This window comes from Parambassis ranga, chromosome 10 (assembly GCF_900634625.1).
Source record: "Parambassis ranga chromosome 10, fParRan2.1, whole genome shotgun sequence".
NCBI lineage: Eukaryota > Metazoa > Chordata > Actinopteri > Ambassidae > Parambassis > Parambassis ranga.
In genome coordinates this window covers 389,253-416,155 of record NC_041031.1, presented here as the reverse complement: position 1 = coordinate 416,155, position 26,903 = coordinate 389,253, and the positions used below count along the sequence as shown (strand labels likewise).

Sequence of the window (26,903 nt, the reverse complement as noted above, 5' to 3'; positions counted from 1 at the left end):
CATGGTGCAACATGTGTTGGATCATTCCAGAAGAAGCGTCGCAGTTAAAAGACAAGCCGTCCTGCTGTACCTGAGTCTAGGTTCTTCGGATACACCGTCTGGACGTCTGCAGACACTTGAGAGGTTTCGCATCTTTTAGCTAATCTTCGCTGTTTCACAGTTTGGGAATCGTCCTTTGGCAGTAAACGCTGCTGACGTTTTATTTCAAATTAGTTAGCTTGTTAGCCGAGTCAAAATGTTGAGTGTCGCCAGAAGCGTTTCAAGGACTCTTCCGACTAGGACCTGCACAAGAAACGTGTCGTCTTTGATTAAAAAGGTAAGTTTAAAATATTGACCATAAACATATCAAGTATAACTAATGCTGGGTCCATTTTAACAGATTTGACAACTAGCCGGCTAGCATAGCACGCTAACAGCGTTAGCTGGAGGCCACCTCTAACCGTGACTGCTAGATGTCAGCGTTATTCCGAAACGAGCAATGTGTTTGAACTGTCAGAGTGTTAAATGTACGTGGTGAAGGATGTTGTGCTAAATAAAGCCGTCTGCTCTGTGTGACCGTTAGAGAAGCGTGTGCCAGAGTGAATGTGACGTCCTACGTCACCTGTGCCATTTAGAGACTTGAAGATTAACTGAACATGGTTCATATTGGCAGTTACTTGTGAACATATGTTAATACTGCAAAAAGTAATTTACTTGTTTCAAGGCTGTAGCAGATCTGTGACCTTCAGCGAGGTGTCCCCACCCCCCAACACGCTGCAACACTTCTCACACCGTGCTCCTGAGGTTCACTCAATGTAGAATAGACTTTATTAACCCCTCTGGGAAGGTCCCTCAGGGAAATTTGGGTACCAGCAGCAATACAACACCGACAGTCAGAGCAAGAGTTAAATAGAACAAAATAGAATATAGTACAGTAAAAAATAAAAGATAAGAGCAATTGTGTACAAACATTGCACAGCAGCATAGATGGTACAGATGGATTATTGCACGTGTGTAATCCTTGTTTTCTGCATATTAGGTGTTATTTAAATATGTAACGTGAGTAGATTTTGTGTTGTATAACATGTTGGAAAATGTGTTTTTGGTCTAACATGTCGTTAACTCGGTTAAACTTTCTCATGTTAAATTGTCTTTCAGTCAGTTTTTGATAACAGCTGTGTAACAGTTCTGTGATGTATTTACAGGCATGTTGGAATGGCTTTCAGCCAGACGCACTCAGAGCCCTGTCCAGGAGGGACTATGCGTAAGTATTTAAATATAATGAAGTAAAAATCACTGCTTTTAAGTATTCCTGTAAAACGTGCATAATCTGCATCAGTAGTATAGTATAGTGGTAATACAGTGTGTGTGTGTGTGTGTGTGTGTGTGTATATATATATATGTGTATATATGTGTGTGTATGTATATATGTATGTATATATGTATGTATATGTATGTGTATATGTATGTATGTATGTGTATATATATATGTATGTATGTATGTATGTATGTATGTGTATATGTATGTGTGTATATATATATATGTGTATATATATATATATGTATGTATGTATGTGTATATATATATATATATATATGTATATATATGTGTATATATATATATGTATATATATATGTGTATATATATATATATATGATAATGGGAATGTGTTGGGTGTTGCAGGTCTGAAGCCATCAAGGGTGCAGTCATTGGCATAGACCTGGGAACCACCAACTCATGTGTTGCAGTCATGGAGGGAAAGCAGGCCAAGGTGAGGATGAGTAGATTTTGTTTAATGTCAGCATATTTAAATTGACAGTTGAATGTTGAACGGCCCTTACATTAATATCAAATTGGCCTGAAGCACTCTTGTGATTGATGGCTCTATTCAGGCAAGTGCATCCTGTGAAAAAGTATTGGACCTTTTGTGTATGTTTTGTTAAGGCGTATGTGCACTTTTATTTTTAGTTTACTGTCGAGTAGCTGATGAAGTTGCAAAACATTGTATGTTGCAAAATAATGTCAAAGGTTATCAGAAAAGACTAGGAAACAGTTCAGATTCCATCGATTTGTCTAGGCTTCAATCCTTTTCCTATTTGTAACAATTGATGACTAATACATTTTAGGTGTAAGGGTAGAATAGATGTTGCAAAAACTGTTTCAACCAATTGATGTTTATATTGCATCTAACTGCAACCTGAATATACTTAAATTCAGACATTATTTTCCTCCCCTCTGATTTCAGTGTACTGTCTCCTTTCACACAGTGATTGGGTAGTAGGGGCGGGACAGTTCAAAATCTGAACCGTTCGGTACACGTGTTTCGGTTCGGGGTGCATGTTCTGTTCGGTTCTGGACATGCGCATCAAGTAAGGGGAGACATTTTTACCACAGCATGAAGACGAGTGTTGCCAAATTGGCGTCTCTCTCACTACATTTCGCGGCTTTCCAAACTTTTTTTAATCAAAAGCAACTAGTGACTTTCTTTGGTGACGTTTGAAGACTGACGTGAAATATATAAGATGAATAACATGAGCTGTTTAGTTTGTTTAATAAAAGAACAAGGTGTAGACCTGTTCTATAGGAAAGGTTTTCTTAAATGGCTTCTGTTATGATCTGGTGCTATATAGAAATTAAAAAGAAATGAAATTGACTTGACCTGATATAATGATGGGGAAACACTGAACTGATTCTTAAATATGGTGAATGTTGGATAATTAGGATATATATTTTATGCTCATCTGGTATTTCCAGACTGTCAAAAGTAGAAAAACCTCAACATTGTAAACCGAACCGAAACTAGCCGAAAACGAACCGAAAACCGTGACCTCAGAACTGTTTTTGCGCGATAATGTCCTAATGTACACTTTTATAGTGTAAGATTGTGTCTGTTGTGCTGAACACCTCACCAGCTCTCGTTTTAAACAGCCATGTATTCGCCTCTGTGACCTTCTCTGCTGTCACTTACAATGGCAAGATGGAAAAAGCCACAACAGTACACTTTGGATGACAAAGTTCATCTCTTTTACTCGGTTTCCTCTGGAATTTCTCTGACCATCTTCTGACTCTTGCCTCTACACATATGCATATCAGTCAATATGACACATGACATCTGATGCAAATTTTACATTTAGGAAGACAGTCGTCTTTCAGTTCTGTCTTTTATCTGTTCATTATTGAGCTCGGTGTGCAGCTACTTTACCACACCGTCCTTGTTGATTTGATACATTGTTAGACAAAATCAGTGCAACCACATCCAGTTATGCTGATGTGGTCGGTGTTTCAGTCAAAACATCACTAACTAAACATACAGAGCCTGACCTGACATCCTAATGATTTTGTTCTATACAAAGAAGGGTCTGGCGTCTGTGGATTTTAGTTGGATTTCCAGGGGACAGTAACGGCGGACACAGAAGGTGCACTTTGATGTATATGTTTTAGACAAACTGATGGCAACAAGCTGAGGTATAGTTTGAAGGGAATGAACCTTGTCTCACCCCCTCCTAGGTACTCGAGAATGCAGAGGGCGCTAGGACAACTCCTTCAGTCATTGCCTTTACAGCAGATGGTGAGCGATTGGCGGGCATGCCCGCTAAACGCCAGGCTGTCACCAACCCTCAGAACACACTGTATGCCACCAAGAGACTGATTGGTCGACGCTACGATGACCCAGAGGTCCAGAAAGACTTGTGAGTGCATCTATGATCTTACTAAATTAATTTGCAACTAGAACTAATGTTCAGTAACAACATTTGCATCTTTTTTTCGCACCAGTGGATACAATGAATACCCTATATATTTTTTTAACAGGAAGAATGTCCCATACAAGATTGTACGTGCATCTAACGGTGATGCTTGGGTAGAGGCTCATGGGAAAATGTACTCCCCTAGCCAGGCTGGAGCTTTTGTTCTGATGAAGATGAAGGAGACTGCAGGTGTGAATTTCATTGCTTTTCCCTTGTTTTTCTTCCACATGTGTATTGTACTCTTCCCAATGATTTGATATTTGTTTTTTTTTTTTAGAGAGCTACCTGGGAACCAAAGTCAAGAACGCTGTGATCACTGTACCAGCATACTTCAATGACTCTCAGAGACAGGTATACACACAGAGGATAATTATAAGCAAGTGTCAGGAGTATTAACTTCACATGACAGACTGCTGTCAAAAACTCTACTACAACATGGTTGAGATGATATGGAAAGAAAACGTTGAAGTTGGTAATTGTAAATCATTAACATTGGTTTATTGAAAGTAAATACAAGTTAGTGGTTTGAAGGACTGGACCTTCCTAGTGAAGTAGTAAATCCCATCTAGCTAATGCATGTTAATGGTGACTTATATGCTTCTTCGATTCCTAGGCGACCAAAGATGCTGGTCAGATCGCTGGTCTGAATGTTTTGCGTGTGATCAATGAGCCCACAGCTGCTGCTCTGGCCTATGGTCTGGACAAAACCCAGGATAAGATGTGAGTAAAACATTAATAACTCACTTATTTCAGTTTTTTGGTGCGATTGTGTGATAAACTTTGTGTGTGTGTTTACAGTATTGCTGTGTATGATCTTGGTGGAGGTACGTTTGATATCTCTGTCCTGGAGATCCAGAAGGGAGTTTTTGAGGTAAAGTCCACCAACGGTGACACTTTCTTGGGAGGAGAAGACTTTGACCAGCACCTGCTCAAACACATCGTGAAAGAGTTCAAGAGAGAGGTAAGCAGTCACGAGCGTGTTCAAACCTTTCGTGTGTTTGATGGCTTTTTATATATAAAAATGTCTTGTCTTTTCAGTCTGGGGTGGATCTGATGAAGGACAATATGGCTCTTCAGAGAGTCCGAGAAGCTGCTGAGAAGGCCAAGTGCGAGCTGTCCTCCTCGCTGCAGGTAGAGAATTTATTTTTCAGATTTATTATTTCAAGTCCAGCTCTCAGCCAGCTGTCCAGAAAGTTGCGTCTGGCTCAGTGCTACAGTGCTGGTAGAGGAAGCTCCTGTGTTGTACCTTACAGCAACAGGTTCTGTTTCAGAGCCTGCTGCTGCTGAGCTGCTGCAGGTCTCGGCCCACTGAGAGAGGCCTGTCCTGATTGAGACCACAGGACAGGTCTAAGACAGGGTCACACAAGCATTTCAGCAAACCGAACAGTCTGCATGTGCTTTTCCTGGAAATTATAAACATTTTTTTATTTTCTCACTCCCAGACTGACATCAACCTGCCTTACCTGACCATGGACGCCTCTGGTCCCAAACATCTTAACATGAAGCTGACTCGGGCTCAGTTCGAAGGCATTGTGGCTGACCTGATCCGCCGCACCGTGGCACCCTGCCAGAAGGCCATGCAGGACGCAGAGGTGTCCAAGGGAGACATTGGAGAGGTGCTGCTGGTGGGAGGCATGACTCGCATGCCCAAGGTATGTAGTATATATACAATGCACTGTGTGGCATTTTTATAAAGGATTTTATATTGAGTAGATAGAGACCTGAGTTTTAGAATGAAACATAAAGGTATTAGCAGAGTATATCTGTGGAGTTCTGCTGAACTGAAGAAGCCATTTGGGGGAGTGGCGGAACATCTTAAACAAACAATCCTTGAGTCCAGTTGCCTCGACTTAAACTCTTGGAAATTTTAGCAGAGTAATGATGTACAGACGATGTTCTATTCATCTGACCGTTTGCAGCCAAGCTTGGTTTGCTTTCAAGCTAAATAACTGTGGACGTTTGAGTGAAAGAGGACCTGTCATGGAGCACTGTTGTAGAGCAGAGGTCTTTAATGTTTTTCGGGTCATGGACCCCTGCTATATATTATATAAAATTGTATTTTATATAAACTGGTCCTAGTGCCATGTATAAACGTACCTCGTTATTGTGCATGCAATACTAAGCTATAATAGTGTGGCTGTGTCACTGCCTCAAACTATCCATTTGCTACAATATGTTGAGTCGTAATGATGTGTATTTAAATTGGTGGGGGAAGAATGAAAGTGTCTCATCAACCTAAAACTTCATTACTCCCTGCTGTACGTCTGTGGACCCCCTAGCGGTCAAGGACTTCTGTTGTACAGAATGACCAGTCAGTGTTGTGAACCTTGACATCTGCCGGTCTAAAGTAGTGTTGCTAAAGCAACATTGTTTAACTTTGAGCTGCAATGAAGGATAAAGGCTGTTCCATACTCCACGAGAACAGATAACAGAGAACTCGCTCCACGGGTGGTAAGAGTAAGAAAGAAAAAAAAAAATCCCGTCTCCAGGTGTTTAATGTGCGCGAGCCGCTGTAACACCGTGATCAATACTGGGATTAGTTTTTATCGCCACCTTGTGGACAGACGCTTTCCTCTGTGTGCCGTGTTTCTCCTTCCAGGAGCTGTTTGTCAGCTGCTCATCTAAACTGTCCATCGTCGCTGTGCTTCCTCCTTCTGTCTGTGTGTTCTGCACCTGAAGAAGCTCTTGGCTTCTCCACATTCATCACGCTCACAATAAATTCCGACCAATCACAGCACAGCCTTGAGAGAAAAAGTTCTGCTCGGACTACGTGTCAAAGAGAGCTGCACAACGGGCGGTCTGAGAGAAAAATGATGTCATTTTGTGGGCGTAACGTCGGCAGGAGGGAGGGAGTTCTCTGTTCTCGCGGAGTGTGGATCCAGCTTAAATGGCGCCTCTCTTAGAGAACAATTGGCATACTCCTCATTTAATTTCATTGTTCTATAATACAAGTATCGGCAGACCATCAATGACCCACAGTAGTTGGATGTAATATAAGCATATAAGTGACATATACTGTTTGTCACTGTAGGTGCAGCAGACAGTCCAGGACCTGTTTGGCCGCGCTCCCAGCAAGTCTGTCAACCCAGATGAGGCTGTTGCTATTGGAGCAGCCATCCAGGGAGGCGTCCTGGCTGGTGATGTGACTGATGTGCTCCTCTTGGACGTCACCCCGCTGTCATTGGGTATCGAGACTCTGGGAGGTGTTTTCACTAAACTCATCAACAGGAACACCACAATTCCCACCAAGAAGAGCCAGGTATGAAAGGCAGCCCTGCAGTCCTGTTGACATAATGTAATCAATCAATAATTGGTACAGCAGGTTCTACAGTAACACTGCCATGATCCTCTCCAGGTGTTTTCCACAGCCGCTGATGGACAGACTCAGGTGGAGATCAAAGTGTGTCAGGGAGAGAGAGAGATGGCCACAGACAACAAGGTGCTGGGTCAATTCACACTAGTGGGAATCCCCCCTGCCCCCCGTGGAGTTCCACAGATTGAGGTTACCTTCGACATAGATGCCAACGGCATCGTCCACGTGTCTGCCAAGGACAAGGGCACAGGCCGTGAACAGCAGAGTGAGTGGCAGCCATATTCTGGATTTAAACATCACTTTGGTATACATAAAGCGTGGTCCTTTGCAGTCCTCAGAAGAAGAGAATACTTTGTGGATGCCAAGTGGATGCCGTTTATCCCACTAACCCCAGTGTGGCTAAACAGTTCTAACTCTTAGCAGCCACAAGTTTTGGCAACCAAATGATTTCTGAATTAACAAATGTTTAGAGCTGCATATTAGTCGTTTGTTGTAATCCTCGTCTGTCTTCCTCAGTTGTAATCCAGTCCTCAGGTGGTCTTAGCAAAGACGACATTGAGAACATGATCAAGAATGCCGAGAGGTACGCCGAGGAGGACAGGAGGAGAAAGGTAGGACTCAAAACTGCAAAACAGTAAAATACTTGCACCAAAATGAAAATTCTTGCTCGAAACCGAAAATGAGGAATCCAAGGCCGAAAACCAAAACGCCAAAAAACAACATTTTATGCCAATTATCAGTACCATTGCATTTATGGATATAACTGTGTACTTACCTCACTAAAATCAAGGCATTGCAAATGCATAACTTAATATTAATGTTTCAAAGAATAAAGCAATTACAAAATTATAAAAATATTTATTTAGCACATTCAAACAATGCACAACATAAAATAACTTGGCTTGACCCCACTCATGTGTACATAATGTGTTCTATTTAAATAGGGCCAGTGCATAAATAAACATTTTGTCAAATTAAAAAAAATAATCAGAATCATGTTTATTGCAATGTAAGTGAAGGGGGTTCACATTACTAGGAATTTGCCTCAGTGATTGGTGGATACAAAGAACATATATAACATGCAATAAGATAAAACTAAGATAAAATTAAGTAAATAAACTACAGTAAGGCTAAATTGACATAACAGACATGCTATAACAGACATACAATGAACAGAACATAAAATGAATGGCGGATGTAATGGTAAACATAGACCCTTATATGAACAAATGGAACAGTGTAATAATGTAGTAATGTAATAGGTACCACATGGGTTGGTGAGGTGGTACTAGTGTGCAAGTAGTGCAAGATGGAGTAAACAGTGCAAATAGTCGTCATTGTGCAGTGACTATACTAAAGTGACCTTCTGAAGACAGTGCAGAGCAGTGCATTAATTACAGTTTAACAGTCCAACAGCAGAGGGGAAGAAGCTGTTCTTGTGGTGTGAGGTTCTGGTCCGAATGGACCGTAACCTCCTGCCTGAGGGGAGTGGCTCAAAGAGTCCGTGTCCAGGGTGAGAAGGGTCAGCTGTGATCCGACCTGCACGCCTCAGAGTCCTGGAGACGTACAGGTCTAGGAGAGATGGCAGGCTGCAGCCGATCACCTTCTCAGCAGAGCGCACAACACGCTGCAGTCTGTGCTTGTCCCTGGCAGTGGCCCCAGCGTACCACACTGTGATGGAGGAGGTGAGGATGGACTCAATGATGGCCGTGTAGAACTGGACCATCATCCTGGCTGGCACCTTGAGTTTCCTCAGCTGCCGCAGGAAGTACATCCTCTGCTGGGCCTTTTTGATGAGGGAGCTGATGGTGAGCTCCCACTTGAGGTCCTGGGTGATGGTGGTACCCAGGAAGCGGAAAGAGTCCACTGTGGAGATGGGGGTGTCTGTCAGGGTGAGGGGGGGTGATGGAGCTGGCACTTTCCGAAAGTTTACAGTCATCTCCACTGTCTTCTGGGCATTCAGCTCCAGGTTGTTGTCAGCACACCAGGACACCAGACGGTCCACCTCCCTCCTGTAGGCAGACTCATCCCCGTCTGAGATGAGTCCAATGAGGGTGGTGTCGTCAGCAAACTTAATCAGCTTGACAGACTGGTGGCTGGAAGTGCAGCAGTTGGTGTACAGGGAGAAGAGCAGAGGGGAAAGTACACATCCTTGGGGGGTACCGGTGCTGATGGTCCTTGTTTCTGAGACATTCGTCCCCAGCCTCACATGCTGTCTCCTGTCTGTCAGGAAGTCAGTGATCCACCGGCAGATGGAGTCTGGAGCATGCAGCAGGGACAGCTTGTCTTGGAGGAGAGCTGGGCGGATTGTGTTGAAAGCAGAGCTGAAGTCCACAAACAGGATCCTAGCATAGGTTCCCGGGGAGTCCAGATGCTGCAGGATGTAGTGAAGAGCCAGGTTGACAGGTCGTCCACAGATCTGTTAGCTCTGTAGGCGAACTGCAGGGGGTCCAGGAGGGGGGCTGTGATGGTCTTGAGGTGGGACAGTACCAGGCGCTCAAAGGACTTCATGACTACAGATGTCAGTGCCACAGGTCTGTAGTCATTAAGACCAGTGATCCTTGGCTTCTTGGGAACTGGAACTATGGTGGAGGATTTGAAGCAGGCTGGCACATGGCATGACTCCAGAGAGGTGTTAAAGATGTCTGTGAACACTGGAGTCAGCTCGTCTGCACAGTGTCTTAGGGAGGAGGGGGACACACCATCAGGTCCAGGAGCCTTGCAAGGGGTTCAGTCTCCTGAACAGCCTGTAAACATCCAGCAGAAAAATAAATCTGATGTCACGTATGTAGTAAATCAGAACAGAAGAGTCTATGCTTTGAGGCGCTCTACTGCAGGATCTGACTGAACACATCAGACAGCGAGGGCGCGCTGTGCGCTTCTGTCTTCAAGCAGGTGCTACGAATCCTCGCGGCCTGGAGCATTTCTCATGCGCGCTGCTTTATTCCCACATCCAAGTATGATCTTTATAACGTGGATCAATACTGTCGTGATAAAGTGCAGAGGATCCGAGTAGATCTCAGTGAAACGCGTGCTGATGGACTACGACTGTACTTTTCAATGTTTTCACTCCGCGGTCCGTCTCCACCTCTTTGCTTAGAAGACGCTTTAGTGCTGCGTTTAAAAGAATAACGTCAGCTGCAGATGCATCAGAGGAGCTGATCTCTGTATTTAGCTGCTCACATGGAGCAAGAAAAGACACCGCAGACATGCTGGAGCGTCCAGTCAAACCCGTGCTGGTTGCGCCATAACAACATCCTGTTTCGGCCGAGTTGTTCCGGTAAAAAAAAGTGTTAAAAATGTTTGGTGGCCGAAAATTCGGTGCATCACTAAAAAGTGCTCTAAACCTGCTAGTTCTTCCTCATGGATGTAGGTTCACTGGTCATTAAGTGCATTTTATTTTTGCAGGATCGTGTGGAGGCTGTCAACATGGCTGAGGGCATCATCCACGACACAGAATCTAAGATGGAGGAGTTCAAGGATCAGCTTCCTGCTGACGAGGTACAGCAAATACTCACATTAATTACTCCCAGATTATTCCTCTGGGGGAATGGAAGTCATATTCATTTTTCCTCAATGATCTGTCCAATCACAGTGCACCAAGCTGAAGGAGGAGATCTCAAAGGTCAGGGATCTTTTGGCCAACAAAGACTCAGAGACGGGAGAGAACATCAAACAGGCAGCAACCACCCTGCAGCAGGCGTCACTCAAACTCTTTGAAATGGCCTACAAGAAGGTAGGAACCATGCTTTAACATTAGAGAATCATTAAAAGATACAAGACACAATGAGGTTGGAGCTGAGATGTTTGGTGGCATCGGTCTTCTACAGCTTATATCCATACTGAGGAAGGTGAAGAAAAAAAAATAACATAAAATTAGCTTTTTGTTCCAGCCGGACGTCTGGGCATATCATATACCCAGAAGCATAGCTAGACGCTGCCCCACGAGAGATGCGGGCCTGTTCTAGCTGTTGCATCAAAGATGTGTCAATTTGCACCAACCAGATTAAGCAGGAACAGGAAGTCAGAGAACATCAGAGAATCCAGTAGATTTTCAAAATAAAAATTTCCTGCGGGAGCTTTTAACATGCGCACAGATACACTGCGCTTCAAAAACTCACCTGGTGTGAATTGATGTCATGCTAAAGACGCAACCAAAACATGCTTGATACGTTCCGCATATGTTTCACTGCTGGTATAAATCTACTTGTCCACTAAAGCCATTGTCTCTAAAATGACTGACATGCTAACTTGGACTAGCAAGATTCTTCTTATCTTCCGGGCAGTATCTAATCTAAGCAACCCACATGTAACATGTTCCTCTTTACCTTTTTGTTATTTGATGATGGTTAGGAGAGCAGCTAGATGCAATATTGCCACTTTTTGAGACACATTGCACCATTTGATGGAGAATATAGCCAAGTCACTTTAAAGTTTTTATGGGACTATTTAAAGGTATCAAAACCATGAAACCTTCCTAATCTTTAGCACTAATTGATTGTTAATACTACAAAAATAGCTCAACATTTTACACATTAATGTTACTTAATTTGACAGACTGGTCAGTAATCACTGTCTTACAGGACCAGCACTCCGCTCGAGTCTCTGACCGAGTTTGTATTCTGATTTTTGGTTTCTTGTAACTCCAAACACACCAGTACCAAAATTTGGCAACAGCTTGACTCTCATGAGTTCCTGTGACGTCTCTGTATAATAAAGCACTAATTACAAATGTAAATACTGTCAGTTATTTAAATGCTGTAAAGTACTACTGCTGAGTGATGGTGCATCACTGACTTGTTTCTTTTTCTCCTCCAGATGGCAGCAGAGCGAGACAGCAGCAGCGGCTCCAGCTCTTCAGAGGGAGAGAAGAAAGAAGGCCAGCAGTAAACTTATAAGCACTTGTTTGTCATATCGTTACCATGACAACTGAGGACTCGGGTGGTGGACAAGTCTGGGGAGAGTGGCAGTCTGCCGTAATATATTATTCTACTGTGTTTTGGCAGTAAAATATTCTGTAGAAAAGATAAATGTCATTGTACGCTCTTCCACTTCGATATCCAGTCTGTATGTAATTTAACTGTCCCACACAATGTTATGTATGTTTATTTTTACAAAGCTGTTCATTTACATTCTGAGGTAGTAAAAGGTTGTTTTTTTTTGTCTAAGACATCACGTAGGTTTCATCCTTTGTTCTTCCTCCATCCTCTAATGCAGCTCAGTGTGTAGAGAGATGTTTGTATCCATTTACTCTGACCTTTGGCTCTCTCGCCTACATTGTATTATTGTACAGTGCTCTATAAAATATAGATAGCTTGTTTTAATAGTGTGCTCACAACATCTTGGAGGCAAGTAGTGACCTCCAAGTTGAGGAAGTGCACTCGACCTACTACTTTTAAAGAGGTTTTCATCACTTTTATTCTGAAATCTGCTGCAGTTGTGATCAGGTATCTCAGAGTAAATACATTCTTACAAGAAATGAATAGATCTAAATGTATGAAGATAATGTCGGGTCTCTGGATGCTGAAACTGCACAATAGAGGATGAGGCTTTAACTCTCACAGCAGGAGGAAGAGCCAGGAAGTAAAGGACAGTGCAGGATCTGAGAAATCTGAGCCCCATCCTGCAGTATGATGACTTGTTGCTGCCATTAACTGCTCTATGTAAAATTGCTGTTGCTGTGTGCCTGCCTGATGGTGATCTACATGTGGAAGGCAGGCCGGAGGGAGCTCAATGACACATTGAATTGATTTGGGGTTTCTTTTTGTGGGTGGGGTTGGGGGTATTGATTATATTACTGGAGTGAGAATTGAGGGTCATAATAACTTGCTGTCTTTCTAATAAAAACATTCAAATGTGACACTGGTTGAATGCTTAATTAATATTGAAATAAAACTTACATTTTGCAGGAATCTGGAGCCTCAGGGCCTCCTATGTGAGTGCTGCAGACAAGAGAGCGGTCACCACCAGTGGTAATGGTATGTTTTTTCACTATTAGGATAATGTGTTGTCGCTGCAGTTTTTGTTGTGTAGTTCTTATTTTATTTTTTTTATTTCCTTGTCAGTATATCAGCTGATGTATATATGTTTGTGTGTATATAGCCTATATATAAATATATATACACACAGTCGAACCGTAAATATTATGCATGACTTAACATCGGTATAAAAAGACCATATATATTACAGTTTTTTCAGAATGCTTAAACACTAACAATGATTCTTATAGCACAATTTCTAAAACTATTAATAGTTATGTCAAAATCACTGAGTTTGCAAAACTAAAAGCAAAAACACTGCTTTACACTCAGTTTGCACTTTTGTAACACAATTTGCAATTGTAAAAATATAATCCACTTCACAGCATCTTTTTGCTGAACTGTAAACACAACTCACTGCTTTACTCACAACTTCCAAATGATCAACACACTCCTAGTAAAACTACACACATTTATGGCTGGTATTTACAAGAGTTAAGCAAGATGTATTAGCTTTTGCAAGAGATCTACAATGTTTTGCTGATTTGGTGTAAGGTTTTTTTATTTGTGTGTAGAGTTTTGCACAAATAGCCAATAGTTACAGAAATGTGCTTAAGCAATCAGAAAAAACTGTAAATAACACAGCTCAGAGATCACTATAACGTCCAACAGAGATGTTCAGTGTCCATTACATTCACAGAAACATTAACAATACACACTGTCTATGGAAAACAGTCCATTCACCTGAGGTTCCAGAGTGGTTTGAGGCATGTGGAGTAGACTACACACAAACATACATGTGAAACTGAAGGCATTTTGAGTGCACAATGTGGCCAAAGTATGCGGACACCTCATCATAGCGTCCCAGATTTACAAGGAATCTTGTTATTTTGACAGTACATGAGCTGTGTGAAGAGGACCCATTTGTTTGGAGGTCGATCTGTTGTTTAGATTTATGTAAAGTGTTGGAGTTCTCCTCCCACTGTTAATTCTAACCCAGACTGTGAAAATACCAGTCTGGTTATAAGCTGCCATTTTTTATCTGCAAAGAAGGCGCGTAAGACTCTGACCCCCTCCCAGATAATGTAGTGTATAGTGTTGTCTTTGTCCCAAAACACAGCCGGGCTGTTAGACGGCAGCTGGCTCAGACAGAGAGCTGATAGAGGGGGAACTTCCCAGTCTGGAACAAACTTTAATCACTGATGTTGTCTTGGAAATGAGCTTTGTTGTGTCTGAGAGAACACTTTGCCAAAAGTCTGGATGGAATATGGCCGGAATGTGATCCGGATGTGATGATTCTAGAGAAGTGTTGGCACTGCTACCTGCCCTGTTGAAGGTTCCATGAAAAAGATGACGAGCTGTTTTCTTCTGTGGCGTCTGAATCAGATCTGGGCGAGTATTGGTTCTGATAACAATCTGCTTAATGGTATAATGTGGTCATGGGCGTGCTGGTATATTTCTCAGTGTTTCTCAGTGTCTCAATGTTTTGCTGTTTTTAGCTGATGAGACATTGTCGATCATGTTAGGGTAGCTCTGACTTTGTGTCCTTGTTGTCATTTCCAGTGGCACTCATGTTGCTTTTATCTGATTGTTTTGTAGGTCAGTAAGCCATGGGATGCTTTCTCTCTGTTTGTACATAGCGGTTGTACTGTTTTCATACTTTGGGTTGATGTGTCTGAATGTTTAATGCTTGCTTGTGTTGGTAAGTCATATAGTAATATAGTAATATAGAAATTGGGCATTGGCAATTGGGCAAGGCATTGATACTTTGGACTGGCCTGCCCGTTCCCCAGACCTGAATCCATTCCAGCACATCTGGGACATCATGTCTCGTTCCATCCACCAACACCACATGCACCACAGACTGTCCAGGAGCTGATGCTTTAATCCAGGTCTGGGAGGAGATCCCTCAGGATCCACCGCCTCATCAGGAACATGCCCAGGTGTTGTAGGGAGGTCATACAGGCACGTGGAGGACACACACACTACTGACTTGTCTGGAGGAACTTCCACTCAAGTTGGATCAGCCTGTACTGTGATTTTTATTTTGAGTATGGTTCCAAATCCAGACCTCCATGGGATAATAACTTTGATTTACATTGATCATTTTTTGGTTATTTGGTAGGAGATTTCATTCTGATGCACTTTATTAAATTAGTGTAACTTCTCTTTACAATCCGATAGCAACCGATTAGTTCGGCAGTTTCGCTTTAAAGCAAAGAATATGAATCATCTGTGGAAGCTGTAAAACACTAAAAACATCAGCCAATCCTACGAGGCGCCCCTGCGCGGAGTACTGGCTGGTTGTCACTCTCTTCCTGCTCTGTGCACCAGAGAGGTACGTGCATGATGGCTGAAGTCACAGACTGGTTGGGAGGCGTGGCTTCAGGGTGAGCTCTGAGAGAAAGGGGCGTGTGTTTACTTTAGAAATCTGGCTGACTCTCACTGAGTTTTTTTCACATGTGAGAACTGTTTTAGATCATTAGTTCACTTTGCAATCAGCATGAGCACTGTAAATAAGCCACAGGTAAGCTTCAGTGTGGAGAACAATGGAGGGAGAAGAAGACTGAGGAGAGTGAGAATTAGAGCAGGACAAGGACAGGAGCAAGCAGGAGGAAGAGGTTTGCCTTATAGGTTTGCCTTTGTAGACATACATGTGACATTGATGTACTCATATAATTGTCAGTTATCATTCATTATACACTTCATATAAGCAGTCTGCCATCACTGACTTATTCCAGACTCACTCATGCACACATAGTAACAATTCGGATGACAACATTAATTTGATTGACACGTGTCAGGTAGGAAAAACCCACCTGAGGGGGGATATGTTGTGGAGAATATGCTTTTGTTAGATTTGGCCTAACACATGTTGATTTCTTAGTGTTGTCCAGAGCTGAGGAAATGTTTTGAAGTATCAGGACATAGTGTCCTTGTTGTCCTCGGCTTTGTGTCTCGATCTGATGTGAGAAAACAGGATGGAAATGTAAACATTTCCGTGGAGAGGAACCAGAGGTGTCCTCGCAATCTGGGTGAAAGAGCTGCCCAATCTAGACACATACCCACACACACACACACAGACATTTTGCTTTGCTATAAAAAGAGACTTAGCCTTGGGACTGGAGGACTTTGCTGTTGAAATTGTTGATTGATAAGTGTCAAACAATTGATCTTAATAAATTCCAGCGAAAGGCTGAACCTCTGACTCCATTTGTCTGATTAAATTCAAAATTGGGAATGCTTTCTTTCATTCATTTTCATTTGCTACAGTGCCGTGTGACACTATTTTAAGTTTGTGTGTCATGTGAACTTGTACTGTGTTGACGTTTTTATAGATTGATATATTTGTTGAGTTACTGCTACCGTTACACAAAGTGGATTTTGTTTTTGCCACTCGGTGCTTACTAATGTTATTTAAGGTGCAGTGTTTAAACACCTGAGAATCAAAGTATTTCCACCCACGTTGTAGCACTACCACATAAGTAATTTTTTTATTTAGTTTTTTATGGGGTATTGCCATACAGAAATGTCTTCCTGTAAATAAACATTGTCGCTTAATGCCTATTACCTATAGAGAAAGGCCGCTTAAGGCTACGGCATTCTTTGTAATATTTTATTTTACATTGTTGCGGTACACGGCGTGTCAGAGGACAGCGGGGTCAGGTGATCTTTTTTGCCAGCTGACATACCGTGGGTGAAAGGAGACGACTGTCATCAAGGGAGAAGAGACACCAAGGACAGCAGTGGCAGACAGGAGAAGGAAAACAGGGAGACTAAGAGGGACCAGTACCAGGGGGAGAGGTGAACCCCACGCGGGATCATCTCAGGAGTTTTTTGTTTGTTCGTCTGTTTGCCTGTTACTTTTTGATTGGGACTGAAGGGACATTTATTTGTAAATATGGGTTAGATTACAGTTCTATTTAGTATGTAAGAAAATATGATTTTGAGTTAATAAAACCGAAACAGTCTCATTTCATGTGTCTGTGGTCTGTATTATGCAACAATGGTAACTAGAGTACAACACGGGAGAGTCCCTGCTTAATAATGACAGTCTATTTGTTTTAGGCAGATTGTTACAACGTTTATCCATATGTCCAAAAATGTAGCAGATGCAGATCAACACAAGCATTCCTGTGGTCGCCGGTTTGAATCAAAGCTGTGGTCCAAAGTAAAATCCTAACAGTGTCAATTTGAGTTTCTGTAACTTTTAATACGTATATAAAATAGATATGTTCAGATATAGATATAGATATAGATATGTTTTTTCATTTTATCCTTTTTCCCCTCTTCTTCCTCTTCTTTTCAGCAGCATTCCGGAATGCTTAAGAAAGAATTGCCTAATGAAAGGCAGAAATCTAGAATGAGCGGCAGCATGCCAGAATAGATGTCTATCCATTCCAGAATGATGAAAGGATTCCGGAATGGTAGACACAATTCCAGAATTAAACCACCCACCTGACAGCGGCCTGTGATGTCATCCAATCGGAGCCAGAGACTGCACCTCCTTAAGAGCAACAGTGGCAAGAAACAACAGGAAGAACCCCTGAAGGTTTTGTGTAATGTCTCAGCTGTTACCTTTAATATTATAATAACACATGAAATCATCCAAACGGCTTATGTGGTCTGGGTTAGATTCTCAGTCAGTCAATTTCTTAAAGGATAACTTATTGCTCCTGTCAGGAGTGGGATTTGAACCCACGCCTCCAGTGGAGACTGTGACCTGAACGCCAGCTGGCGAAGGATCGTCCGTACAATGTTGGAAAATGTTGGACACAAGAGCCAATCACAAGCCTTCAATTGCTGGAGGTGCACCCAATCAGCTAGCGGATTTCTTCCCCACTGTCCAACATTTCCAACATTTGACCAATCACGGTGGAGAAATGTTGGAGCAGAGAATCAGTATGGCGCATACCGGTCGTCATTCATTCTGCACTAGCTAGCGAGAAAAACAGTCGGTACGGTAATTAAACACTTGCTACAGTGCCGTGTGACACTAGTTTAAGTTTGTGTGTCATGTAAACTCTTGTACTGTGTTGACGTTTTTATAGATTGATAGATTTGTTGAGTTACGGCCGTTACACAAAGTGGATTTTGCTTTTGCCACTCGGTGCTTACTAATGTTATTTAAGGTGCAGTGTTTAAACACCAAACCTGAGAATCAAAGTATTTCCACCCACGTTTAAGCACTACCACATAAGTATTTTTTTTTATTTAGATTTTATGGTGTATTGCCATATAGAAATGTCTTCCTGTAAATAAACATTGTCCCTTAATGCCTATTACCTATAGAGAAAGGCCGCTCAAGGCGACGGCATTCTTTGTAATATTTTATTTTATATTGTTGTGAGGACAGCGGGGGTCGGGTGATCTATTTTGCCAGCTGACATGCTGTGGGTGAAAGGAGACGAAGGACTGTCATCAGGGGAGGAGAGACGCCAAGGACAGCGGTGGCAGACAGGTGAAGGAAAACGGGAAAACGGGGAGAGTAAGAGGGACCCGTGATGCGAAAAAAAATACGGACAATAACCATTTTTTTATGGACAAGGATCGCCCAGGGAGAGAGAGGATCCCGCGTGGGGTTCACCAGGAGGAGTTTTTTGTTTGTTTGCCTGTTACTTTTTGATCGGGACTGAAGGGACATTTATTTGTAAATATGGGTCGGATTACAGCGTTATTTGGGATGTAAGAAAATATGATTTTGAGTTAATAAACCCGAAACAGTCTCATTCAAGTGTCTGTGGTCTGTATTATGCAACAAAGGTAAATAGAGTACAACAGGGGAGAGTCCCTGCTTAATAGTAACACTCCGTTTACTTTAGGCAGACTGTTAAAACGTTTATCCATATGTCCATTTGTAAAAATGATGCCAAAAATGTAGCAGATGCAGATCAACACTAGCATTCCTGTGGTCGCCGGTTCGAATCCAAGCTGTGGTCCAAAGTAAAATCCTAAAAGTGTCAATTTGAGTTTCTGCATCCTGAAATACGTACATAAATTAGATATGTTTCCACAACTTTCCTTTCTTTTTTCATTTTTCCCCTTTTCCCTCTTTTTCCTCTTCTTTTCTCTTCTTTTCTTTTCCCCCCTTCTCCCCCCTTCTTCCCCATCTTAGACGGACGAATGTTCCCCAGCTTGAACGCAGCGCCTTGGACCGCTCGGCCATCCTGACATGAACAGCATGCTGTCCACAACAAATTTGGAAAAGCTGCAGAATGAACACTTCATAAACAATCTGAAATCTTCACTGACACTGATGTTGACAGACTGAGTGTCTCTATGCTATCTCAACAAGTCAAGCCAGAGATGAGATTTTTCATCTGCATTCACGGTCCCCGCATGATGAATCATTCTGACTATTGTGATGCCTTGAGATGATGTCCAGTACTCGGGAATGGAAGTTAGCATTCCGGAATGGAAGGCAACATTCCGGGACAAAAGTCAGCATAACAGAATGAAGAGCAGATCTGCAGAATGAAAGACAGAATTCCGGAATGAAAACCATTCCAGAATTAAAATCAAAATTCAGGAACGAAAGGCAGAAATCCAGAATAAGTGGCAGCATTCCAGAATAGACATCAGTATTCTGGAATGATAGGCAGAATTCCCGATTAACAGTCTGTATTGTGGAAGTAGTATTCCAGAACAGAAGTCAGCATAACAGAATGAAAAGCAGATCTGCAGAATGAAAGACAGCATTCCGGAATGAAAAGCATTCCAGAATTAAAGTCAAAATTCAGGAATGAAAGGGAGAAATCCAGAATAAGTGGCAGCATTCCAGAATAGACATCAGTATTTCTGAGCCAGAGACTGCACCTCCTTAAGAGCAACAGTGGCAAGAAACAACAGGAAGAACCCCTGAAGGTTTTGTGTAATGTCTCAGCTGTTACCTTTAATATTATAATAACACATGAAATCATCCAAACGGCTTATGTGGTCTGGGTTAGATTCTCAGTCAGTCAATTTCATAAAGGATAACTTGCTGCTCCTGTCAGGAGTGGGATTTGAACCCACGCCTCCAGTGGAGACTGCGACCTTAACGCAGCGCCTTGGACCGCTCGGCCATCCTGACACGAACAGTGTGCTGTCCACAACAAATTTGGAAAAGCTCCAGAATGAACACTTCATAAACAATCTGAAATCTTCACTGACACTGATGTTGACAGACTGAGTGTCTCTATGCTATCTCAACAAGTCAAGCCAGAGATGAGATTTTTCATCTGCATTCACGGTCCCCGCATGATGAATCATTCTGACTATTGTGATGCCTTGAGATGATGTCCAGTACTCGGGAATGGAAGTTAGCATTCCGGAATGGAAGGCAACATTCCGGGACAAAAGTCAGCATAACAGAATGAAAAGCAGATCTGCAGAATGAAAGACAGCATTCCGGAATGAAAAGCATTCCAGAATTAAAATCAAAATTCAGGAATGAAAGGCAGAAATCCAGAATAAGTGGCAGCATTCCAGAATAGACATCAGTATTCTGGAATGATAGGCAGAATTCCCGATTAACAGTCTGTATTGTGGAAGTAGTATTCCAGAACAGAAGTCAGCATAACAGAATGAAAAGCAGATCTGCAGAATGAAAGACAGCATTCCGGAATGAAAAGCATTCCAGAATTAAAGTCAAAATTCAGGAATGAAAGGGAGAAATCCAGAATAAGTGGCAGCATTCCAGAATAGACATCAGTATTTCGGAATGATAGGCAGAATTCCCGATTAACAGTCTGTATTGTGGAACAGAGGTCAGCATTCCGGAACAGAAGTCAGCATAACAGAATGCAGAGCAGATTTGCAGAATGAAAGACAGCATTTTCATTCCGGAATGAAAGAAAGAATTGCCTAATGAAAGGCAGAAATCTAGAATGAGCGGCAGCATGCCAGAATAGATGTCTATCCATTCCAGAATGATGAAAGGATTCCGGAATGGTAGACACAATTCCAGAATTAAACCACTAACCTGACAGCGGCCTGTGATGTCATCCAATCGGAGCCAGAGACTGCACCTCCTTAAGAGCAACAGTGGCAAGAAACAACAGGAAGAACCCCTGAAGGTTTTGTGTAATGTCTCAGCTGTTACCTTTAATATTATAATAACACATGAAATCATCCAAACAGCTTATGTGGTCTGGGTTAGATTCTCAGTCAGTCAATTTCTTAAAGGATAACTTATTGCTCCTGTCAGGAGTGGGATTTGAACCCACGCCTCCAGTGGAGACTGCGACCTGAACGCAGCGCCTTGGACCGCTCGGCCATCCTGACGAACAGTGTGCTGTCCACAACAAATTTGGAAAAGCTCCAGAATGAACACTTCATAAACAATCTGAAATCTTCACTGACACTGATGTTGACAGACTGAGTGTCTCTATGCTATCTCAACAAGTCAAGCCAGAGATGAGATTTTTCATCTGCATTCACGGTCCCCGCATGATGAATCATTCTGACTATTGTGATGCCTTGAGATGATGTCCAGTACTCGGGAATGGAAGTTAGCATTCCGGAATGGAAGGCAACATTCCGGGACAAAAGTCAGCATAACAGAATGAAGAGCAGATCTGCAGAATGAAAGACAGCATTCCGGAATGAAAACCATTCCAGAATTAAAATCAAAATTCAGGAACGAAAGGCAGAAATCCAGAATAAGTGGCAGCATTCCAGAATAGACATCAGTATTCTGGAATGATAGGCAGAATTCCCGATTAACAGTCTGTATTGTGGAAGTAGTATTCCAGAACAGAAGTCAGCATAACAGAATGAAAAGCAGATCTGCAGAATGAAAGACAGCATTCCGGAATGAAAAGCATTCCAGAATTAAAGTCAAAATTCAGGAATGAAAGGGAGAAATCCAGAATAAGTGGCAGCATTCCAGAATAGACATCAGTATTTCGGAATGATAGGCAGAATTCCCGATTAACAGTCTGTATTGTGGAACAGAGGTCAGCATTCCGGAACAGAAGTCAGCATAACAGAATGCAGAGCAGATTTGCAGAATGAAAGACAGCATTTTCATTCCGGAATGAAAGAAAGAATTGCCTAATGAAAGGCAGAAATCTAGAATGAGCGGCAGCATGCCAGAATAGATGTCTATCCATTCCAGAATGATGAAAGGATTCCGGAATGGTAGACACAATTCCAGAATTAAACCACTAACCTGACAGCGGCCTGTGATGTCATCCAATCGGAGCCAGAGACTGCACCTCCTTAAGAGCAACAGTGGCAAGAAACAACAGGAAGAACCCCTGAAGGTTTTGTGTAATGTCTCAGCTGTTACCTTTAATATTATAATAACACATGAAATCATCCAAACGGCTTATGTGGTCTGGGTTAGATTCTCAGTCAGTCAATTTCTTAAAGGAAAACTTATTGCTCCTGTCAGGAGTGGGATTTGAACCCACGCCTCCAGTGGAGACTGCGACCTGAACGCAGCGCCTTGGACCGCTCGGCCATCCTGACATGAACAGCATGCTGTCCACAACAAATTTGGAAAAGCTGCAGAATGAACACTTCATAAACAATCTGAAATCTTCACTGACACTGATGTTGACAGACTGAGTGTCTCTATGCTATCTCAACAAGTCAAGCCAGAGATGAGATTTTTCATCTGCATTCACGGTCCCCGCATGATGAATCATTCTGACTATTGTGATGCCTTGAGATGATGTCCAGTACTCGGGAATGGAAGTTAGCATTCCGGAATGGAAGGCAACATTCCGGGACAAAAGTCAGCATAACAGAATGAAGAGCAGATCTGCAGAATGAAAGACAGAATTCCGGAATGAAAACCATTCCAGAATTAAAATCAAAATTCAGGAACGAAAGGCAGAAATCCAGAATAAGTGGCAGCATTCCAGAATAGACATCAGTATTCTGGAATGATAGGCAGAATTCCCGATTAACAGTCTGTATTGTGGAAGTAGTATTCCAGAACAGAAGTCAGCATAACAGAATGAAAAGCAGATCTGCAGAATGAAAGACAGCATTCCGGAATGAAAAGCATTCCAGAATTAAAGTCAAAATTCAGGAATGAAAGGGAGAAATCCAGAATAAGTGGCAGCATTCCAGAATAGACATCAGTATTTCGGAATGATAGGCAGAATTCCCGATTAACAGTCTGTATTGTGGAACAGAGGTCAGCATTCCGGAACAGAAGTCAGCATAACAGAATGCAGAGCAGATTTGCAGAATGAAAGACAGCATTTTCATTCCGGAATGAAAGAAAGAATTGCCTAATGAAAGGCAGAAATCTAGAATGAGCGGCAGCATGCCAGAATAGATGTCTATCCATTCCAGAATGATGAAAGGATTCCGGAATGGTAGACACAATTCCAGAATTAAACCACTAACCTGACAGCGGCCTGTGATGTCATCCAATCGGAGCCAGAGACTGCACCTCCTTAAGAGCAACAGTGGCAAGAAACAACAGGAAGAACCCCTGAAGGTTTTGTGTAATGTCTCAGCTGTTACCTTTAATATTATAATAACACATGAAATCATCCAAACGGCTTATGTGGTCTGGGTTAGATTCTCAGTCAGTCAATTTCTTAAAGGAAAACTTATTGCTCCTGTCAGGAGTGGGATTTGAACCCACGCCTCCAGTGGAGACTGCGACCTGAACGCAGCGCCTTGGACCGCTCGGCCATCCTGACATGAACAGCATGCTGTCCACAACAAATTTGGAAAAGCTGCAGAATGAACACTTCATAAACAATCTGAAATCTTCACAGACACTGATGTTGACAGACTGAGTGTCTCTATGCTATCTCAACAAGTCAAGCCAGAGATGAGATTTTTCATCTGCATTCACGGTCCCCGCATGATGAATCATTCTGACTATTGTGATGCCTTGAGATGATGTCCAGTACTCGGGAATGGAAGTTAGCATTCCGGAATGGAAGGCCAACATTCCGGGACAAAAGTCAGCATAACAGAATGAAGAGCAGATCTGCAGAATGAAAGACAGCATTCCGGAATGAAAAGCATTCCAGAATTAAAGTCAAAATTCAGGAATGAAAGGGAGAAATCCAGAATAAGTGGCAGCATTCCAGAATAGACATCAGTATTTCTGAGCCAGAGACTGCACCTCCTTAAGAGCAACAGTGGCAAGAAACAACAGGAAGAACCCCTGAAGGTTTTGTGTAATGTCTCAGCTGTTACCTTTAATATTATAATAACACATGAAATCATCCAAACGGCTTATGTGGTCTGGGTTAGATTCTCAGTCAGTCAATTTCTTAAAGGATAACTTACTGCTCCTGTCAGGAGTGGGATTTGAACCCACGCCTCCAGTGGAGACTGCGACCTTAACGCAGCGCCTTGGACCGCTCGGCCATCCTGACACGAACAGTGTGCTGTCCACAACAAATTTGGAAAAGCTCCAGAATGAACACTTCATAAACAATCTGAAATCTTCACTGACACTGATGTTGACAGACTGAGTGTCTCTATGCTATCTCAACAAGTCAAGCCAGAGATGAGATTTTTCATCTGCATTCACGGTCCCCGCATGATGAATCATTCTGACTATTGTGATGCCTTGAGATGATGTCCAGTACTCGGGAATGGAAGTTAGCATTCCGGAATGGAAGGCAACATTCCGGGACAAAAGTCAGCATAACAGAATGAAAAGCAGATCTGCAGAATGAAAGACAGCATTCCGGAATGAAAAGCATTCCAGAATTAAAATCAAAATTCAGGAACGAAAGGCAGAAATCCAGAATAAGTGGCAGCATTCCAGAATAGACATCAGTATTCTGGAATGATAGGCAGAATTCCCGATTAACAGTCTGTATTGTGGAAGTAGTATTCCAGAACAGAAGTCAGCATAACAGAATGAAAAGCAGATCTGCAGAATGAAAGACAGCATTCCGGAATGAAAAGCATTCCAGAATTAAAGTCAAAATTCAGGAATGAAAGGGAGAAATCCAGAATAAGTGGCAGCATTCCAGAATAGACATCAGTATTTCGGAATGATAGGCAGAATTCCCGATTAACAGTCTGTATTGTGGAACAGAGGTCAGCATTCCGGAACAGAAGTCAGCATAACAGAATGCAGAGCAGATTTGCAGAATGAAAGACAGCATTTTCATTCCGGAATGAAAGAAAGAATTGCCTAATGAAAGGCAGAAATCTAGAATGAGCGGCAGCATGCCATAATAGATGTCTATCCATTCCAGAATGATGAAAGGATTCCGGAATGGTAGACACAATTCCAGAATTAAACCACCAAAAGCTCCAGAATGAACACTTTATAAACAATCTGAAATCTTCACTGACACTGATGTTGACAGACTGAGTGTCTCTATGCTATCTCAACAAGTCAAGCCAGAGATGAGATTTTTCATCTGCATTCACGGTCCCCGCATGATGAATCATTCTGACTATTGTGATGCCTTGAGATGATGTCCAGTACTCGGGAATGGAAGTTAGCATTCCGGAATGGAAGGCCAACATTCCGGGACAAAAGTCAGCATAACAGAATGAAGAGCAGATCTGCAGAATGAAAGACAGCATTCCGGAATGAAAAGCATTCCAGAATTAAAATCAAAATTCAGGAACGAAAGGCAGAAATCCAGAATAAGTGGCAGCATTCCAGAATAGACATCAGTATTCTGGAATGATAGGCAGAATTCCCGATTAACAGTCTGTATTGTGGAACAGAGGTCAGTATTCCAGAACAGAAGTCAGCATAACAGAATGAAAAGCAGATCTGCAGAAAAGCAGATCTGCAGAATGAAAGACAGCATTCCGGAATGAAAAGCATTCCAGAATTAAAGTCAAAATTCAGGAATGAAAGGGAGAAATCCAGAATAAGTGGCAGCATTCCAGAATAGACATCAGTATTTCTGAGCCAGAGACTGCACCTCCTTAAGAGCAACAGTGGCAAGAAACAACAGGAAGAACCCCTGAAGGTTTTGTGTAATGTCTCAGCTGTTACCTTTAATATTATAATAACACATGAAATCATCCAAACGGCTTATGTGGTCTGGGTTAGATTCTCAGTCAGTCAATTTCTTAAAGGATAACTTACTGCTCCTGTCAGGAGTGGGATTTGAACCCACGCCTCCAGTGGAGACTGCGACCTTAACGCAGCGCCTTGGACCGCTCGGCCATCCTGACACGAACAGTGTGCTGTCCACAACAAATTTGGAAAAGCTCCAGAATGAACACTTCATAAACAATCTGAAATCTTCACTGACACTGATGTTGACAGACTGAGTGTCTCTATGCTATCTCAACAAGTCAAGCCAGAGATGAGATTTTTCATCTGCATTCACGGTCCCCGCATGATGAATCATTCTGACTATTGTGATGCCTTGAGATGATGTCCAGTACTCGGGAATGGAAGTTAGCATTCCGGAATGGAAGGCCAACATTCCGGGACAAAAGTCAGCATAACAGAATGAAGAGCAGATCTGCAGAATGAAAGACAGCATTCCGGAATGAAAAGCATTCCAGAATTAAAATCAAAATTCAGGAACGAAAGGCAGAAATCCAGAATAAGTGGCAGCATTCCAGAATAGACATCAGTATTCTGGAATGATAGGCAGAATTCCCGATTAACAGTCTGTATTGTGGAACAGAGGTCAGTATTCCAGAACAGAAGTCAGCATAACAGAATGAAAAGCAGATCTGCAGAAAAGCAGATCTGCAGAATGAAAGACAGCATTCCGGAATGAAAAGCATTCCAGAATTAAAGTCAAAATTCAGGAATGAAAGGGAGAAATCCAGAATAAGTGGCAGCATTCCAGAATAGACATCAGTATTTCTGAGCCAGAGACTGCACCTCCTTAAGAGCAACAGTGGCAAGAAACAACAGGAAGAACCCCTGAAGGTTTTGTGTAATGTCTCAGCTGTTACCTTTAATATTATAATAACACATGAAA

General features: G+C 42.3%; 1 protein-coding gene and 6 non-coding genes across 7 annotated transcripts; 1 reads left to right on the top strand and 6 right to left on the bottom strand.

Annotated features, from left to right (window-relative positions):
• Positions 1-15: 15 nt before the first annotated feature.
• On the top strand, positions 16-12,899 carry hspa9 (heat shock protein 9). The gene is made up of 16 exons (XM_028415930.1): positions 16-316; positions 1,185-1,243; positions 1,664-1,751; positions 3,488-3,669; positions 3,791-3,915; positions 4,004-4,077; positions 4,340-4,446; positions 4,525-4,687; positions 4,765-4,857; positions 5,169-5,378; positions 6,758-6,985; positions 7,082-7,304; positions 7,556-7,650; positions 10,448-10,540; positions 10,635-10,775; positions 11,858-12,899. Exons 1-16 carry the CDS (start codon positions 236-238, stop codon positions 11,927-11,929), a joined length of 2,034 nt encoding a protein of 677 aa, XP_028271731.1. The 5' UTR covers positions 16-235; the 3' UTR covers positions 11,930-12,899.
• Positions 12,900-20,006: 7,107 nt separating this feature from the next.
• On the bottom strand, positions 20,007-20,089 carry trnal-aag (transfer RNA leucine (anticodon AAG)). Its single transcript has one exon. It is a non-coding gene; the product is annotated as a tRNA-Leu (tRNA).
• A 1,110-nt stretch (positions 20,090-21,199) lies between these two features.
• Positions 21,200-21,282, bottom strand: trnal-cag (transfer RNA leucine (anticodon CAG)). The gene has a single exon. It is a non-coding gene; the product is annotated as a tRNA-Leu (tRNA).
• Positions 21,283-22,390: 1,108 nt separating this feature from the next.
• On the bottom strand, positions 22,391-22,473 carry trnal-cag (transfer RNA leucine (anticodon CAG)). The gene has a single exon. It is a non-coding gene; the product is annotated as a tRNA-Leu (tRNA).
• A 1,110-nt stretch (positions 22,474-23,583) lies between these two features.
• Positions 23,584-23,666, bottom strand: trnal-cag (transfer RNA leucine (anticodon CAG)). The gene has a single exon. It is a non-coding gene; the product is annotated as a tRNA-Leu (tRNA).
• A 607-nt stretch (positions 23,667-24,273) lies between these two features.
• Positions 24,274-24,356, bottom strand: trnal-aag (transfer RNA leucine (anticodon AAG)). Its single transcript has one exon. It is a non-coding gene; the product is annotated as a tRNA-Leu (tRNA).
• Positions 24,357-26,053: 1,697 nt separating this feature from the next.
• trnal-aag (transfer RNA leucine (anticodon AAG)) lies at positions 26,054-26,136 on the bottom strand. Its single transcript has one exon. It is a non-coding gene; the product is annotated as a tRNA-Leu (tRNA).
• Positions 26,137-26,903: the final 767 nt, after the last annotated feature.